This window comes from Pseudochaenichthys georgianus, unplaced genomic scaffold (genome assembly GCF_902827115.2).
Source record: "Pseudochaenichthys georgianus unplaced genomic scaffold, fPseGeo1.2 scaffold_901_arrow_ctg1, whole genome shotgun sequence".
Classification (NCBI taxonomy): Eukaryota; Metazoa; Chordata; class Actinopteri; order Perciformes; family Channichthyidae; genus Pseudochaenichthys; species Pseudochaenichthys georgianus.
In genome coordinates, this window is record NW_027263435.1 from 29,570 (window position 1) to 46,447 (window position 16,878).

Here is a 16,878-nt window from a genome sequence, read left to right on the forward strand (position 1 = left end):
CCACCCCCCCTCCCCCACCACCACCCCAGCCCCACCCCCACCACCCCACCAGCTCACCCCACCACCACCCCAGCTCCACCCCACCACCCCCCCAGCTCCACTCCACCACCACCCCAGCCTCCACCCCCCCAGCTCCACCCCAGCTCCACCCCACCACCCCCCCAGCTCCACCCCCACCCCCACCCCCCAGCTTCACCCACCACCCCCCCAGCTCCACCCCACCACCCCACCACCACCCCAGCTCCACCCCACCACCCCCCCAAGCTCCACCCCACCACCACCCCCAGCTCCACCCCACCCACCCCCCCACCACCACCCCAGCTCCACCCCACCTCCACCCCACCACCACCCCAGCTCCACCCCAGCTCCACCCCACCACCACCCCAGCTACACCCCCCCCACCACCACCACCCCCCCCAGCTCCACCCAGCTCCACCCCAGCTTCCACCTGTAGGCTCGGGGGGGTAGTTATCTAATCATCACTCATCGTGCTATGTATATCTGTGGAGTGATGAGGCCGAGCCTAGACGCCAAACTCAACTACATGCTGCTTCTAATAAACATGTTAAAGAAACACGTGAGCTGTCTGACTGAAAGGGCTATTATGGGATGGATATATCTCTAATAGGATATAAGAGGTGTATCATATAGGAAGACACTCTGTTATCACCTGGGATATTATATTATATATTATATGATATATAATTACCTGGCAGGGTCCCAGGTAGGCCAGGGTCTTTCCGGCATGCAGGAGCGTGCACGTGGAAGAGTGCACGAGGCCATCTGTGTCGCAGGCCGGCTGCACGATGCTGCGGTCGCATGAGGGGCGAGCGACACACTCATACTGAGGACACTCTGAGGAGAGAGAGAGACACACTGCATACCGGGACACACACCTGAGGACACACACACACACACACACACACACACACACACACACACACACACACACACACACACACACACACACACACACACACACACACACACACACACACACACACACACACACACACACACACACACACACACACACACACACTCAGATATTTATAATAACACCATCAATGGTACATGTACAGGATATTGTTGTACAACTTGTTAGAGGATAAGGAAGAAGGAGATAAGGACAGAGGAAAGGAGGAAAGGAGATAGGGAAGGACTCTCACCTCATGCTCCTGCTACATGGGTTGCGGTCGGATAGTCCAACAATCAGCGCCTATCGTCTAACCCTATCGTCTATTCCTTGACCTCTGAGGGAAAGGTCACGGGGTTAAGGGATAGTGGATAGGAGAATTCAAAAGGACTTAGGAGAAGAGACTGCGGTACTTTAGAGAATCGACTGCACTTCACTATCGACGTGTTTCTGATGCGCCAGCGGACGTCATTGTGTGCGTCTGCTGCTGTGGGGAAACCATGGAAACCACAGTTTTCTTTACAGCGGACTACAACATGGATGTTCAATAAGAACGAGGGACTCCTGTGAACTCATCTAGAGACTCTGCACCGTGCTCTGATGCTGCTGCTTTGCTTTATGAACGTGGACAAAGAGAAACAGATTCTTCAGGACCAAAGCTGGAACTGAGATAAAAAGGAAAGTGAAACTTCTGCTCGTCCCCCTCTCCCTCCGGTCCACGTTAACACCAATGATCCAACACGTATGATTGATGAAAAGATCTTAAATCAATACAGATGTATTTATTATGAACGTTAGTCCTGAACATCTGTCTCTGTGTATATCACCATTCAGACATCTCTAGAAGCTGAACAAACCCCACACAGCTCAGTGAAGACTGAGAGACTTTATTTGATCATTTCAGTAAAAACTAACGTTCACATTTCTCTCTTTATTATAATACTGATGAACGTTCAGAACAAAGCACTTTGGAACTTAGCACCTACGTTTTAAAAAGCTTAATAAGCACCGTAACTTTCATGATATCATTTCTGACGGCAAATGCTGCGGCTGCAATGCATTGTGGGGCAGCATTTTCTCCTCTCCTTTCGGTGAGGGAGGTCCAGTGGTTCCTAAGCTAAAGGAGGCTATAAAGGAAGTTTGAAACCTCCTTTCCTCTCATCTAGACTAGAGAATTGGAACGGCTCTTATGGTGGCTGCCACTGAGGGACTTCCGGGTCATTTCACTCCGTCAGGAAGGTTCCGGAGCTAAATGGACTATTCGACCGCAACCATGGTTTCCCTCTGAAGGGGTCACTGAGAGATGAAGGAGGTAAGGACAGAGGAGGTAAGGAAAGGAGCCTCACCTCAGGCTCCTGCTACAGGGCTTCCCTCTGCAGGGGTCGCTGAGTCTGCAGCGTCCGAACTGGAAGTTCTGGTCTGAGAATCCGAGACATCGAGCGACGCAGGCGCTGGGGTAGGTCCGACCGTTAGAAGCACAGACCGGCACGAAGTGATGAGGGCAGCTGCACGGGAGACCTGCAACAATATACATACAGTATAACGTGTGTAAAAGTGTGTGTGGGAGATACATGCATTACACACACACACACACACACACACACACACACACACACACACACACACACACACACACACACACACACACACACACACACACACACACACCACACACACACACACACACACACACACACACACACACACACACACACACACACACACACACACACACACACACACACACCTGTGAAGAGCCTCCTCTCGTCCTCAGAGCTGTGGGGGGTCAGGCAGGGTTTCTTGGAGCAGATCGTTTCTCCAGAGAAACAGAAGCAGGAGCGACAGTTGATCGAGAAGGAGGAGCCGTGACCTACACACACACACACACACACACACACACACGCACACACACACACACACACACACACACGCACACACGCGCGCACACACACACACACACACACACACACACACACACACACACACACACACACACACACACACACACACACACACACACACACACACACACACACACACACACACACACACACACACACACACACACACACACACACACACACACACACACACACACACACACGCACACAGAGACACATGATTAAGTTCAGGAGAAAGGAAAGCAGTAAGTCAGATGATATGAATGTTATCCCCGCTGTAGGTGTGAATGTGCCGTCACTCTGCTGCCCTCTAGTGGCACATGACTGAAACACTTGATCAGGATCAAAGCCTCAGAGCTGCAGCTGCAAGGTGAACACAGCTGGAGCAGAACAAGTGTTGGAATGCGTCCATCAGCAGGTTCATGATATCACGGCCCGTCTAACACACCGTCTGACTCTCACCACCTCTGACTCAGAGTTTCCTCAACGTGTTGCTAAAGTAATGCTTATCCACGAGCCTATGTCTAACACTACGGAGGAGCTTAGGGTTTCACTCCACATGTAAAGCTGCTATGGACACTGTGGCTCCATTAAAAACAAGGCGACCCAAAACTAAATCCGAGCCTTGGCTCAATGCCACGACCCGTGCTGCCCGACGTGAATGCCGTAGAGCTGAAAGAAGATGGAATAAGGACAAACTACAAGTGTCTTTTCAAATGCTGAGGCAGTGTTGGCGTCTCTACCAGAAAACTGTAAAAGAGGCAAAAAGAAAACATTTCTCTGACATCATTCTTTTAAACTGTCACAAACCTCGTGTACTATTTCAGACAATAGATTCGGCTCTTAATGCCCCTCAGACTACCTGTGTGGAGACCTCCCCCGCAGTCTGTGAACATTTTCTTCAATTTTTTATTAATAAAGTCACTTCAACTAGGACTCAAATCACTGCTCCATCAGACGACACCTCTGTCTCTGCCCCCTGCTTTGCTGTTTGACCGTTCTGAGATATGACTCTGTCCTCTGTGCAGGAGATTGTCTCCAAAATAAAGCCCTCTGGTTCTCCAATCGACCCTGTCCCTCCTCGATTTTTTAAAGAGGTATTCCCCACTATAGGACCTTTTGTTCTTGACGTTTTTAACAGCAGTCTGCTCACAGGGGTTGTTCCGGAAAATTGGAAACATGCCGTTGTACAACCACTTATTAAGAAACCTAGTCTGGATCCCACAGTTCTTGCAAACTTTAGGCCCATTTCCAAGTTACCTTTTATGTCAAAAATCCTAGAGAAGATTGTATACAGTCAACTTCTCGCTTTTCTGGAAGAGCACAAGGTACTCGAGGTCTTCCAATCTGGTTTTAAAACCTTGCACAGCACGGAATCAGCTCTTTTGAGAGTTTTTAATGATATCCTTTTAGCAACAGACTCGGGTGAATGCATTATCCTTTTACTCCTTGATCTAACGGCCGCTTTTGATGCAGTGGACCATGAGATCCTGATAGCTCGTTTGGAGCAGTGGGTGGGCATTAGGGGCAAAGCCCTCGAATGGTTTAGGTCGTGTCTGACTGGTAGGACTTTCTGCGTCAGCCTTGGGGACTCTGAGTCCTCGTCTGCTCCTCTCCTTTGTGGGGTTCCACAGGGCTCAGTGTCAGGCCCCCTGTTGTTCTCCCTGTAGCTGCTCCCTCTTGGGTCCATTCTTAGGAAGCACGGCATCGCTTTCCACTGCTATGCAGACGATTATAGGTGCCACTTAAAAAGAATGACTCATATTCAGTTAGACCGCTGTTAAACTGCCTTGAAGACATTACGTCCTGGATGTCATGCAACTTTTTTAAATTAAATGATGACAAAACCGAAGTGATGGTTTTTGGTGCCCCTCGGACCACTCCTGTAGACGGAGGACCCCTGGGCCACTCCACCAGGCCTACCGTCACACATCTTGGGATAGAGATGGACCCTGAACTCCAGCTGGACCGCCAGACCAAGGCAGGTGTTAGAAACAGCCTCTTCCACCTCAGGCAGCTAGCCACAATAAAGCCTTTTTTAAATAGTGACCTCTTTGAAACTGTAATCCATGCCTTCGTCACCTCCCGCTTGGATTATTGTAATGCATTCTATATGGGGATAAGTGCATCCTCCCTCGCTCGCCTCCAGAGGGTGCAACATGCAGCAGCACGGCTCCTAACTGGCACACGCACACACGAGCACATTTCCCCCATGTTATCTTCACTCCACCGGCTGCCCGTTCATTTGAGGATTCATTTTAAAACTCTTTTATTTACTTTTAAAGCCCTCAATGGCCCCGCCCTACCTCTCTGAGCTGTCACACAGCTACACGCCCACTCGCACTCTCAGGTCAGCTGATCAGTCGCTCCTGAGGGTGCCAACAACAAAGTCTCAGCGCAGAGGGGGCCGTGCTTTCTCTGCTGCCGCCCCTAACCTGTGGAGCGACCTGCCCTCGCTCATCAGACAGGCTCCCACACCGACTGCTAGATCCCGTCTGAAACCACCTCTTCTCCTCAGCACTCAGAGACAAGAAGAGTGTTGCTTTTATTTGCTTTCAGTGTCTATTGTTTTTATTATATGCCTGTTATTTATTTTTTAATTATTACGTTTGTTCTGGTTTGTTCTGGTTTGTTCTGGTTTGTTCTGGTTTGTTCTGGTTTGTTCTGGTTTGTATCTTGTATTTATATGATGCTGTGTGAGCTTATCTCTCTGTACAGCACTTTGGTCTGAAGGTTTTTAAAGTGCTATATAAATAAAGTTGGATTGGATTGGATGCTTCTCCTCCAGTCTGTGGCGCTGTGAGTGCTGCACGGCCAGACACGCTCAGGGACTCGGATCAGGAGACATGTGATACATCATGAAGTGATGTGCCGCGGACTGGACTTAGTGTACTCTGATCCGGGTTCTGATGTTGAGGCAGATAACCCAGAGTTACCCTGAAGCCGCTAAGAGAACATCCGGCTTCGTGGGACAGGCCTCAGCTGGGATGTTGCATGTTGTTGTTTGTTTCTCATGTGTGTTGATGTGTGTGTGTTGATGTTCCACATGCAGCTGCTGTGATGCTGGGAGCCTTCAGACTTCACCTGACCGTTAAAGACATCCTATAGATTTCCACCTATTGCTAGTCTGATCCTTAGTTTCTATCATCAGTAATGCTTCCCCCACAGTAACAAGAGGCCTCACTCCTTTGACCCCCCGTGGTGCTGCAGCTCCTCATGCTCTCCTCACACGGCGTCTCCTCACAGTTCTCCAGACGCCCGCTGACTCCACAGCTGCAGACCTGAAGACATCCAGAGGACCCAGAGAGGAGAGGAACCAGAACTCTGGAGTCCTGGAGGACCAGGAACTCTGAGGCTTCCCCTAGTTTACAGCCTGACACACACACACACACACACACACACACACACACACACACACACACACACACACACACACACACACACACACACACACACACACACACACACACACACACACACACACACACACACACACACACACACACACACACACACACACACACACACACACACGCACGCACGCACGCACACACACATACACATACACGCACACACACATGAGTATTATAATATCATAAAGCAGTAGTGTAGTTACCCGGTACAGAGATATACAGTATTATAAAGCAGTAGTGTAGTTACCTGGCAGGCACAGGTGAGGCAGGCAGCTGTGGTCCAGGCAGCCTCTCCGGTTCACCTGGCACAGGTGAGAGCTAGGACAGGGGTTGGGGTTACAGGGGTGGACCACCTCCTCCATCTCACTGCTGCCCAGGGGGCTGGGACCTGGGGGGGGGGAATACAGGTACTCTCAGGTACTTTCAGGTACTCTCGGGTACACACGGGTAAACTCGGGTACACTCGGGTAAACTCGGGTACACTCAGGTACACTCAGGTACACTCAGGTACACTCAGGTACACTCAGGTACACTCAGGTACACTCAAGTGCACTCAGGTACACTCAGGTAAACTCGGGTAAACTCGGGTACTCTCGGGTACTCTCGGGTACTCTCTGGTACTCTTGGGTACACACGGGTACACACGGGTGCTCTCAGGTACACTCAGGTAAACTCGGATACTCTCGGGTACACACGGGTACTCTTGGGTACTCTCGGGTAAACTCGGGTACACACGGGTAAACTCGGGTACTCTCGGGTACACACGGGTAAACTCGGGTACTCTCGGGTACACACGGGTACTATCGGGTACACACGGGTACTCTCGGGTACACACGGGTAAACTCGGGTACTCTTGGGTACACACGGGTACTCTCGGGTAAACTCGGGTACACACGGGTAAACTCGGGTACTCTCGGGTACACACGGGTAAACTCGGGTACACACGGGTACTCTCGGGTACACACGGGTAAACTCGGGTAAACTCGGGTACTCTCGGGTACACACGGGTACTCTTGGGTACACTCGGGTACTCTCAGGTACACTCAGGTACACTCAGGTACTCTCAGGTACTTTCAGGTACACTCAGGTATTCTCAAGTACTCTCAGGTGCACTCAGGTACTCTCAGGTACTCTCAAGTACTCTCAGGTACTCTCAGCTAAACTCGGGTACTCTCGGGTACTCTCAGGTACTCTCAGCTAAACTCGGGTACTCTTGGGTACTCTCAGCTAAACTCAGGTACTCTCGGGTACTCTCAGGTACTCTCAGCTAAACTCGGGTACTCTCGGGTACTCTCGGGTACACTCAGGTACTCTCAGGTACTCTCAGGTACTCTCAAGTACTCTCAGGTACTCTCAGGTGCACTCAGGTACTCTCAGGTACTCTCAAGTAGTCTCAGGTACTCTCAGCTAAACTCGGGTACTCTCAGGTACACTCAAGTGCACTCGGGTACTCTCGGGTACTCTCAGGTACACTCAGGTACTCTCAGGTAAACTCAGGTACTCTCAGATAAACTCGGGTACACTCGGGTACTCTCGGGTACACTTGGGTACTCTCAGGTAAACTCGGGTACTCTCAGGTACACTCGGGTACTCTCAGCTAAACTCGGGTACTCTCGGGTACTCTCAGCTAAACTCGGGTACTCTCAGGTACACTCAAGTGCACTCGGGTACTCTCAGGTACACTCAGGTACTCTCAGGTAAACTCAGGTACTCTCAGGTAAACTCGGGTACTCTCAGGTACACTCGGGTACTCTCAGCTAAACTCAGGTACACTCAAGTGCACTCGGGTACTCTCAGGTACACTCGGGTACTCTCAGGTAAACTCGGGTACTCTCAGGTACACTCGGGTACTTTCAGCTAAACTCGGGTACTCTTGGGTACTCTCAGCTAAACTCAGGTACACTCAAGTGCACTCAAGTACTCTCAGGTACACACGGGTACTCTCAGGTACACACGGGTACTCTCAGGTAAACTCGGGTACTCTCAGGTACACTCGGGTACTCTCGGGTAAACTCGGGTACTCTCGGGTACTCTCAGGTACACTCGGGTACACTCGGGTACTCTCGGGTAAACTCGGGTACTCTCGGGTAAACTCGGGTACTCTCGGATACTCTCGGGTACTCTCGGGTACTCTCAGCTAAACTCGGGTACTCTCGGGTACTCTCGGGTACACACGGGTAAACTCGGGTACTCTCGGGTACACACGGGTACTCTCGGGTACACTCGGGTACTCTCAGGTACACTCAGGTACTCTCAGGTACTCTCAGGTACTCTCAGGTACTTTCAGGTACACTCAGGTATTCTCAAGTACTCTCAGGTGCACTCAGGTACTCTCAGGTACTCTCAGCTAAACTCGGGTACTCTCGGGTACTCTCAGGTACTCTCAGCTAAACTCGGGTACTCTTGGGTACTCTCAGGTACTCTCAGCTAAACTCGGATACTCTCGGGTACTCTCGGGTACACTCAGGTACTCTCAGGTACTCTCAGGTACTCTCAAGTACTCTCAGGTACTCTCAGGTGCACTCAGGTACTCTCAGGTACTCTCAAGTACTCTCAGGTACTCTCAGCTAAACTCGGGTACTCTCAGGTACACTCAAGTGCACTCGGGTACTCTCGGGTACTCTCAGGTACACTCAGGTACTCTCAGGTAAACTCGGGTACTCTCAGGTACACTCGGGTACTTTCAGCTAAACTCGGGTACTCTTGGGTACTCTCAGCTAAACTCAGGTACACTCAAGTGCACTCAAGTACTCTCAGGTACACACGGGTACTCTCAGGTACACACGGGTACTCTCAGGTAAACTCGGGTACTCTCAGGTACACTCGGGTACTCTCGGGTAAACTCGGGTACTCTCAGGTACACTCGGGTACTCTCAGGTACACTCGGGTACTCTCGGGTAAACTCGGGTACTCTCGGATACTCTCGGGTACTCTCGGGTACTCTCGGGTACTCTCAGCTAAACTCGGGTACTCTCGGGTACACACGGGTAAACTCGGGTACTCTCGGGTACACACGGGTACTCTCGGGTACACTCGAGTACTCTCAGGTACACTCAGGTACTCTCAGGTACTTTCAGGTACACTCAGGTATTCTCAAGTACTCTCAGGTGCACTCAGGTACTCTCAGGTACTCTCAAGTACTCTCAGGTACTCTCAGCTAAACTCGGGTACTCTCGGGTACTCTCAGGTACTCTCAGCTAAACTCGGGTACTCTTGGGTACTCTCAGCTAAACTCAGGTACTCTCGGGTACTCTCAGGTACTCTCAGCTAAACTCGGGTACTCTCGGGTACTCTCGGGTACTCTCAGCTAAACTCGGGTACTCTCGTGTACTCTCGGGTACACTCGGGTACTCTCAGGTACTCTCAAGTACTCTCAGGTACTCTCAGGTGCACTCAGGTACTCTCAGGTACTCTCAAGTACTCTCAGGTACTCTCAGCTAAACTCGGGTACTCTCAGGTACACTCAAGTGCACTCGGGTACTCTCGGGTACTCTCAGGTACACTCAGGTACTCTCAGGTAAACTCAGGTACTCTCAGGTAAACTCGGGTACACTCGGGTACTCTCGGGTACACTTGGGTACTCTCAGGTAAACTCGGGTACTCTCGGGTACTCTCAGGTACACTCGGGTACTCTCGGGTACTCTCAGCTAAACTTGGGTACTCTCGGGTACTCTCAGCTAAACTCGGGTACTCTCAGGTACACTCAAGTGCACTCGGGTACTCTCAGGTACACTCGGGTACTCTCAGGTAAACTCGGATACTCTCGGGTACTCTCGGGTACACTCAGGTACTCTCAGGTACTCTCAAGTACTCTCAGGTACTCTCAGGTGCACTCAGGTACTCTCAAGTACTCTCAGGTACTCTCAGCTAAACTCGGGTACTCTCAGGTACACTCAAGTGCACTCGGGTACTCTCAGGTACTCTCAGGTAAACTCAGGTACTCTCAGGTAAACTCGGGTACTCTCAGGTACACTCGGGTACTTTCAGCTAAACTCGGGTACTCTTGGGTACTCTCAGCTAAATTCAGGTACACTCAAGTGCACTCAAGTACTCTCAGGTACACACGGGTACTCTCAGGTACACACGGGTACTCTCAGGTAAACTCGGGTACTCTCAGGTACACTCGGGTACTCTCGGGTAAACTCGGGTACTCTCAGGTACACTCGGGTACTCTCAGGTACACTCGGGTACTCTCAGGTAAACTCGGGTACTCTCGGGTAAACTCGGGTACTCTCGGATACTCTCGGGTACTCTCGGGTACTCTCGGGTACTCTCAGCTAAACTCGGGTACTCTCGGGTACACACGGGTAAACTCGGGTAAACTCGGGTACTCTCGGGTACACACGGGTACTCTCGGGTACACTCGAGTACTCTCAGGTACACTCAGGTACTCTCAGGTACTTTCAGGTACACTCAGGTATTCTCAAGTACTCTCAGGTGCACTCAGGTACTCTCAGGTACTCTCAAGTACTCTCAGGTACTCTCAGCTAAACTCGGGTACTCTCAGGTACTCTCAGCTAAACTCAGGTACTCTCGGGTACTCTCAGGTACTCTCAGCTAAACTCGGGTACTCTCAGGTACACTCAAGTGCACTCGGGTACTCTCGGGTACTCTCAGGTACACTCAGGTACTCTCAGGTAAACTCAGGTACTCTCAGGTAAACTCGGGTACACTCGGGTACTCTCGGGTACACTTGGGTACTCTCAGGTAAACTCGGGTACTCTCGGGTACTCTCAGGTACACTCGGGTACTCTCGGGTACTCTCAGCTAAACTTGGGTACTCTCGGGTACTCTCAGCTAAACTCGGGTACTCTCAGGTACACTCAAGTGCACTCGGGTACTCTCAGGTACACTCAGGTACTCTCAGGTAAACTCAGGTACTCTCAGGTAAACTCGGGTACTCTCAGGTACACTCGGGTACTCTCAGCTAAACTCAGGTACACTCAAGTGCACTCAAGTACTCTCAGGTACACACGGGTACTCTCAGGTACACACGGGTACTCTCAGGTAAACTCGGGTACTCTCAGGTACACTCGGGTACTCTCGGGTAAACTCGGGTACTCTCGGGTACACTCGGGTACTCTCAGGTACACTCGGGTACTCTCAGGTAAACTCGGGTACTCTCGGGTAAACTCGGGTACTCTCGGATACTCTCGGGTACTCTCGGGTACTCTCAGCTAAACTCGGGTACTCTCGGGTACTCTCAGCTAAACTCAGGTACACTCAAGTACACTTAGGTACACTCAGGTACTCTCAGGTACTCTCAGGTACACACGGGTAAACTCGGGTACACTCGGGTACACACGGGTAAACTCGGGTACTCTCGGGTAAACTCGGGTACTTTCAGGTACACTCAGGTATTCTCAAGTACTCTCAGGTGCACTCAGGTACTCTCAGGTACTCTCAAGTACTCTCAGGTACTCTCAGCTAAACTCGGGTACTCTCGGGTACTCTCAGGTACTCTCAGCTAAACTCGGGTACTCTTGGGTACTCTCAGCTAAACTCAGGTACTCTCGGGTACTCTCAGGTACTCTCAGCTAAACTCGGGTACTCTCGGGTACTCTCGGGTACACTCAGGTACTCTCAGGTACTCTCAGGTACTCTCAAGTACTCTCAGGTACTCTCAGGTGCACTCAGGTACTCTCAAGTACTCTCAGGTACTCTCAGCTAAACTCGGGTACTCTCAGGTACACTCAAGTGCACTCGGGTACTCTCGGGTACTCTCAGGTACACTCAGGTACTCTCAGGTAAACTCAGGTACTCTCAGGTAAACTCGGGTACACTCGGGTACTCTCGGGTACACTTGGGTACTCTCAGGTAAACTCGGGTACTCTCGGGTACTCTCAGGTACACTCGGGTACTCTCGGGTACTCTCAGCTAAACTTGGGTACTCTCGGGTACTCTCAGCTAAACTCGGGTACTCTCAGGTACACTCGAGTGCACTCGGGTACTCTCAGGTACACTCAGGTACTCTCAGGTAAACTCAGGTACTCTCAGGTACACTCGGGTACTTTCAGCTAAACTCGGGTACTCTTGGGTACTCTCAGCTAAACTCAGGTACACTCAAGTGCACTCAAGTACTCTCAGGTACACACGGGTACTCTCAGGTACACACGGGTACTCTCAGGTAAACTCGGGTACTCTCAGGTACACTCGGGTACTCTCGGGTAAACTCGGGTACTCTCGGGTACTCTCAGGTACACTCGGGTACTCTCAGGTACACTCGGGTACTTTCAGGTAAACTCGGGTACTCTCGGGTAAACTCGGGTACTTTCGGATACTCTCGGGTACTCTCGGGTACTCTCGGGTACTCTCAGCTAAACTCGGGTACTCTCGGGTACTCTCAGCTAAACTCAGGTACACTCAAGTACACTTAGGTACACTCAGGTACTCTCAGGTACTCTCAGGTACACACGGGTAAACTCGGGTACACTCGGGTACACACGGGTAAACTCGGGTACTCTCGGGTACTCTCGGGTACACACGGGTAAACTCGGGTACTCTCGGGTACACACGGGTAAACTCGGGTACACACGGGTAAACTTGGGTACTCTCGGTAAACTCGGGTACACACGGGTAAACTCGGGTACACACTGGTAAACTTGGGTACTCTCGGGTACACACGGGTAAACTCGGGTACACTCAGGTACACTCAGGTACTCTCAGGTACACTCAGGTAAACTCGGGTACTCTCGGGTACACACGGGTAAACTCGGGTACACACGGGTAAACTCGGGTACTCTCAAGTGCACTCGGGTACTCTCAGGGACCTGGGGGGGGGGGGAATACAGGTACTCCCAGGTACTCGCAGGTGCTCTCAGGTACACACGGGTAATCTCGGGTACTCTCGGGTACACACGGGTAAACTCGGGTACTCTCGGGTACACACGGGTAAACTCGGGTACTCTCGGGTAAACTCGGGTACTCTCGGGTACACACAGGTAAACTTGGGTACTCTCGGGTACACACGGGTAAACTCGGGTACTCTCGGGTACACACGGGTAAACTCGGGTACACTCAGGTACACTCAGGTACACTCAGGTACACTTAGGTACTCTCAGGTACACTCAGGTAAACTCGGGTACTCTCTGGTACTCTTGGGTACACACGGGTACACACGGGTGCTCTCAGGTACACTCGGGTAAACTCGGGTACTCTCGGGTACACACGGGTACTCTTGGGTACTCTCGGGTAAACTCGGGTACACACGGGTAAACTCGGGTACTCTCGGGTACACACGGGTAAACTCGGGTACACACGGGTAAACTCGGGTACACACGGGTAAACTCGGGTAAACTCGGGTACACACGGGTACACACGGGTACTCTCTGGTACACACGGTTAAACTCGGGTACACACGGGTAAACTCGGGTACTCTCGGTTAAACTCGGGTACACACGGGTAAACTCGGGTACACACGGGTAAACTCGGGTACACACGGGTAAACTCGGGTACTCTCGGGTACACACGGGTAAACTCGGGTACTCTCGGGTAAACTCGGGTACTCTCGGGTAAACTCGGGTACACACGGGTACTCTCGGGTACACGCGGGTAAACTCGGGTACACTCGGGTACTCTCAGGTACACTCAGGTACTCTCAGGCACTCTCAAGTACACTCAGGTACACTCAGGTACTCTCAGGTACTCTCAGGTACTCTCGGGTGCACTCAGGTACTCTCAGGTACTCTCAGGTACTCTCAGGTACTCTCAAGTGCACTCGGGTACTCTCAGGTACACTCAGGTACTTTCAGGTACTCTCAGGTACACTCAGGTACACTCAGGTACTCTCAGGTACACTCAGGTACACTCAGGTACTCTCAGGTAAACTCAGGTACTCTCGGGTACTCTCGGGTACTCTCGGGTACTCTCGGGTGCACTCAGGTACTCTCAAGTACTCTCAGGTACTCTCAGGTAAACTCAGGTACCTGTATATATATGAAAGTAGTCACTGAGGTACTTGTACAGGGGAATGCAGCGTTCAGGGTCCTCAGTAGGAGACAGCCGTATATATATATATATATATATATGAAAGTACTCACTGAGGTACTTGTATAGATATGAAAGTACTCACTGAGGTACTTGTATATATATGAAAGTACTCACCGGGGTACTTGTATAGATATGAAAGTACTCACTGGGGTACTTGTATAGATATGAAAGTACTCACTGAGGTACTTGTATAGATATGAATGTACTCACTGGGGTACTTGTATAGATATGAAAGTACTCACTGAGGTACTTGTATAGATATGAAAGTACTCACTGAGGTACTTGTGCAGGGGGATGCAGCGTTCAGGGTCCTCAGTAGGAGACAGCAGGTCACAGATCCTCTCTGGAGTTTGACCTTCGTAGAAACGCTTCCTGTCTCCACACCGAGTCAGGATCTCCACGCAGTCTGCCCTGAGCACACGGGTGAGGTACTAGTTCATGTGCTTTGCAGTATAGGACACGTACTTGCAGACGAGGCTCTTCATGTACTAGTTAATATGTATATTACATGTTTTACAGTAGTATAGGACACGTACTTGCAGACGAGACTCTTCATGTACTAGTTAATCTGTATATTACATGTTTTACAGTAGTATAGGACACGTACTTGCAGACGAGGCTCTTCATGTACTAGTTAATCTGTATATTACATGTTTACAGTAGTATAGTACACGTACTTGCAGACGAGGCTCTTCATGTACTAGTTAATCTGTATATTACATGTTTTACAGTAGTATAGGACACGTACTTGCAGACGAGGCTCTTCATGTACTAGTTAATCTGCATATTACATGTTTTACAGTAGTATAGTACACGTACTTGCAGACGAGGCTCTTCATGTACTAGTTAATCTGTATATTACATGTTTTACAGTAGTATAGTACACGTACTTGCAGACGAGGCTCTTCATGTACTAGTTAATATGTATATTACATGTTTTACAGTAGTATAGGACACGTACTTGCAGACGAGACTCTTCATGTACTAGTTAATCTGTATATTACATGTTTTACAGTAGTATAGGACACGTACTTGCAGACGAGACTCTTCATGTACTAGTTAATCTGTATATTACATGTTTTACAGTAGTATAGGACACGTACTTGCAGACGAGGCTCTTCATGTACTAGTTAATCTGTATATTACATGTTTTACAGTAGTATAGTACACGTACTTGCAGACGAGGCTCTTCATGTACTAGTTAATCTGTATATTACATGTTTTACAGTAGTATAGTAGACGTACTTGCAGACGAGGCTCTTCATGTACTAGTTAATCTGTATATTACATGTTTTACAGTAGTATAGTACACGTACTTGCAGACGAGGCTCTTCATGTACTAGTTAATCTGTATATTACATGTTTTACAGTAGTATAGTACACGTACTTGCAGACGAGGCTCTTCATGTACTAGTTAATCTGTATATTACATGTTTTACAGTAGTATAGTAGACGTACTTGCAGACGAGGCTCTTCATGTACTAGTTAATCTGTATATTACATGTTTTACAGTAGTATAGTAGACGTACTTGCAGACGAGGCTCTTCATGTACTAGTTAATCTGTATATTACATGTTTTACAGTAGTATAGTACACGTACTTGCAGACGAGGCTCTTCATGTACTAGTTAATCTGTATATTACATGTTTTACAGTAGTATAGTACACGTACTTGCAGACGAGGCTCTTCATGTACTAGTTAATCTGTATATTACATGTTTTACAGTAGTATAGTACACGTACTTGCAGACGAGGCTCTTCATGTACTAGTTAATCTGTATATTACATGTTTTACAGTAGTATAGTACACGTACTTGCAGACAAGGCTCTTCATGTACTAGTTAATCTGTATATTACATGTTTTACAGTAGTATAGTACACGTACTTGCAGACGAGGCTCTTCATGTACTAGTTAATCTGTATATTACATGTTTTACAGTAGTAATAGTAGACGTACTTGCAGACGAGGCTCTTCATGTACTAGTTAATCTGTATATTACATGTTTTACAGTAGTATAGTACACGTACTTGCAGACGAGGCTCTTCATGTACTAGTTAATCTGTATATTACATGTTGTACAGTAGTATAGTACACATACTTGCAGACGAGGCTCTTCATGTACTAGTTAATCTGTATATTACATGTTTTACAGTAGTATAGTACACGTACTTGCAGATGAGGCTCTTCATGTACTAGTTAATCTGTATATTACATGTTTTACAGTAGTATAGTAGACGTACTTGCAGACGAGGCTCTTCATGTACTAGTTAATCTGTATATTACATGTTTTACAGTAGTATAGTATACGTACTTGCAGATGAGGCTCTTCATGTACTAGTTAATCTGTATATTACATGTTTTACAGTAGTATAGTACACGTACTTGCAGATGAGGCTCTTCATGTACTAGTTAATCTGTATATTACATGTTTTACAGTAGTATAGTAGACGTACTTGCAGACGAGGCTCTTCATGTACTAGTTAATCTGTATATTACATGTTGTACAGTAGTATAGTACACGTACTTGCAGACGAGGCTCTTCATGTACTAGTTAATCTGTATATTACATGTTTTACAGTAGTATAGTACACGTACTTGCAGATGAGGCTCTTCATGTACTAGTTAATCTGTATATTACATGTTGTACAGTAGTAGAGTA

At 49.0% G+C, this 16,878-nt stretch overlaps 1 protein-coding gene across 1 annotated transcript in view; it reads right to left on the reverse strand.

The window, feature by feature from the left end:
* Positions 1-16,878, reverse strand: part of reck (reversion-inducing-cysteine-rich protein with kazal motifs) — a gene marked incomplete at its 5' end in the record, with an annotated part of 50,376 nt that overhangs the window by 21,327 nt on the left and 12,171 nt on the right. Inside the window, 6 exons of the mRNA XM_034080135.2 lie at positions 710-896; positions 2,263-2,434; positions 2,664-2,786; positions 6,002-6,190; positions 6,478-6,618; positions 14,494-14,630. Of these exons, the coding sequence (XP_033936026.1) occupies positions 710-896; positions 2,263-2,434; positions 2,664-2,786; positions 6,002-6,190; positions 6,478-6,618; positions 14,494-14,630 (949 nt within the window). The remainder of the gene's footprint in view (positions 1-709; positions 897-2,262; positions 2,435-2,663; positions 2,787-6,001; positions 6,191-6,477; positions 6,619-14,493; positions 14,631-16,878) is intronic.